The 2,500-nt window shown below is 38.3% G+C and overlaps 1 protein-coding gene across 1 annotated transcript in view; it reads right to left on the bottom strand.

Annotated features, from left to right (window-relative positions):
* The window catches only part of LOC101856481 (neogenin-like), a gene marked incomplete at both ends in the record, with an annotated part of 38,609 nt that extends 36,396 nt beyond the window's left edge, over nucleotides 1-2,213 (bottom strand). Inside the window, 2 exon segments of the mRNA NM_001310498.1 lie at nucleotides 58-220; nucleotides 2,094-2,213. Coding sequence (NP_001297427.1) covers nucleotides 58-220; nucleotides 2,094-2,213 — 283 coding nt within the window.
* Nucleotides 2,214-2,500: the final 287 nt, after the last annotated feature.

The raw sequence follows: 2,500 nt of genomic DNA, 5'->3' as shown, positions 1-2,500 counted from the left end.
ACTCTGAGGGTTTAAGGAGTAAAACAACACACACAAAAAGAAGCGCAATAGTTTTACCTGGTGACGATGGTGGTCCCGTCCTTGAGCCAGGAGATGATGGGAGGGTTACCCCTCCTGTCCCGGCCCTGGGCCACGCAGTGCAGGAACACCGTCTCCCCACGCACCACACGCGCGCTGTGCGGCCGGATCACAAACTTGGGGATGCCCTGAAGTTTGCTGTCTGTGAAACGAGAAAAAACAATCTTCCTCAATAAATGTTTAATTGTTGGATCAATAGCTGACCAGTCATACCCTTTGAGACTTAGAGAAAACATTATCTATATATATTTTTAGTTTTAAAAAATATATAAATTTAAATTTAAAACATCATTTTTCATAAAAGATTTCCATGTACCCTACAGAAATTTAACAAAAATAATGTTGGTGAAGTAAAAAAAAATACTTTAAGACTTCAGAGAAAATATCTTTAATGTATATTTTCAGCCCCCACCCCCCCCTCCCCCCCAAAAAAATAAACTAAAAATAAAAGGATTCCACGTATCCTGCAGGAATTTAAGAAAAACAATGTAGGTGATTTTTTTAACCTCCCTCCCCCTAAAAAAATTAAGATTTTAAATTATTTGACGGTGGACAGTCAACCCTGTATGTCAAGGCCAACACAAACTGTGGTGAGAACCAACCTTCTTGGGTCTCCTGCATGCAACAGCGAAGCAACTAACTGCTACTTGTTTGTTTTAGCAAGCGTTTTACGGCACTTGCAACACAATAAGGTCATATATAGGTTCCGAAGATTTGAGGTGTTACAAGAGAGTAACAAACACAAAAAAGGAGGGGAGAAAAAGACGATAGACGTTTGATAGGAAAGAAGAAGCAAACCACACCAGAGCACCCGCCAACCACCCACCTTATTGCTACACCAGAGACACTGGTTGTGACTCTCTAATAACACCACTACAGCACTTACATGACCTTTTTGAGTGCAAATCATGCAAAACTCTCACTAAAACTAAAAATGACTTCCTTTTATTTTACTCTCTTATCTCCAGAACTTATATGAACTTTTTGCATTGCAAGTGCTGTAAAACTCTTAATTAAACTAAAAACTTCTTTTCTTTGAATGTAACTCTCTTGTAACAACATTAATAATATGACCTCTTTGTGTTACAAGTGCTATAAAAAATCTCACTAAAACTAAAACTTCTTTTCTTTCTATTTTACTCTCTGGCAACATCTCTAATCTCAGACTCTTAGACACTTGTAAGACCTAATTGTGTTACAAATGTAACTTTTAACAAAACTAAAACTTCTCTTTTTTTTTTGCAGGATACTTCTTTAGTAACAACTCTAATCTTCAGTACTTTTGACCTATTATATTGCAAGTGCCATGAAACTCTTCCAAAGACTTCATTTCTTGGCTTGCTATTATCTTGTAGCACCTCTAATCTTCATTACTTATATATGACCTATTTTAGTTACAAGTGCATACAACTGTGACTAAAACTAAAACTTCTATTCTTTGTATGCTCCTCTCTAGTAAAACCTCTAATCTTCATTACTTATATGACCTATTAGTGTCACAAGTGCATACAACTGTGGCTAAAACTAAAACCTCTATTCTTTGTGCGCTCCTCTCTAGTAAAAATTCTAACCTTCGCCACTCATATCATGACCTATTTGAATTGCAAGAGCTGTAAAACTCTTCCTAAAACTTCCTTTCTTTGTATGTTTCTCTCTAGCGACACCTTAAATCTTTGTCACTGAAGTCACAACCGACGTAAAACTCTTCCTAAAACTTCCTTTCTTTGTATCTTTCTGTCTCGTCACAACCGATGTAAAACTCTTCCTAAAACTTCCTTTCTTTGTATGTTTCTGTCTAGTCACAACCGACGTAAAACTCTTCCTAAAATATCCTTTCTATGTATGTTTCTGTCTAGTCACAACCGACGTAAAACTCTTCCTAAAACTTCCTTTCTATGTATGTTTCTGTCTAGCGACACCTCTAATCCTTGTCACCAAAGTCACAACCGACGTAAAACTGTTACTAAAAAACACTACACAAAATTTTGCCTCCTCTCCATTACGGCACGACATACCTGTGGGTGACGCTCGTCGCAGCTCGCCGATGCGGCTGGTCCGAGACTTGCCAGGTACCTCTGCCTGGCAGGTGTAATGGCCGTAGTCTTGATCCGACACAGAGCTGATCTCCAGCGTTCCTACGGAAAGAAAGACGGAAAAAGTGAGTTTGAAAAAAGATCCAGCAGCACATTGAAACGATTAGAGTTATTCTGAGTAGCTTCAATAAATTTTTTTTTTACTTGCTACGGTTGGGGGGGTGAGAGAGAGAAAGAAGGAATGTTGGGGTTAATGGGTGCCATTTCATGTACAACACTTTCGCGAGTTCAACAAAAGACTCCATATATTAAGTAATTGTAAAGCAGTTAATAACATGGTTTCCAGCTAGCAGACACGCCTTTGACTCCTTCTGTCATTTTTCTACGTT

This window comes from Aplysia californica, unplaced genomic scaffold, assembly GCF_000002075.1.
Source record: "Aplysia californica isolate F4 #8 unplaced genomic scaffold, AplCal3.0 scaffold01135, whole genome shotgun sequence".
Lineage (NCBI taxonomy): Eukaryota > Metazoa > Mollusca > Gastropoda > Aplysiida > Aplysiidae > Aplysia > Aplysia californica.
Note: the sequence above shows the minus strand (reverse complement) of the source record. Positions and strands in the feature narration are given on the sequence as shown.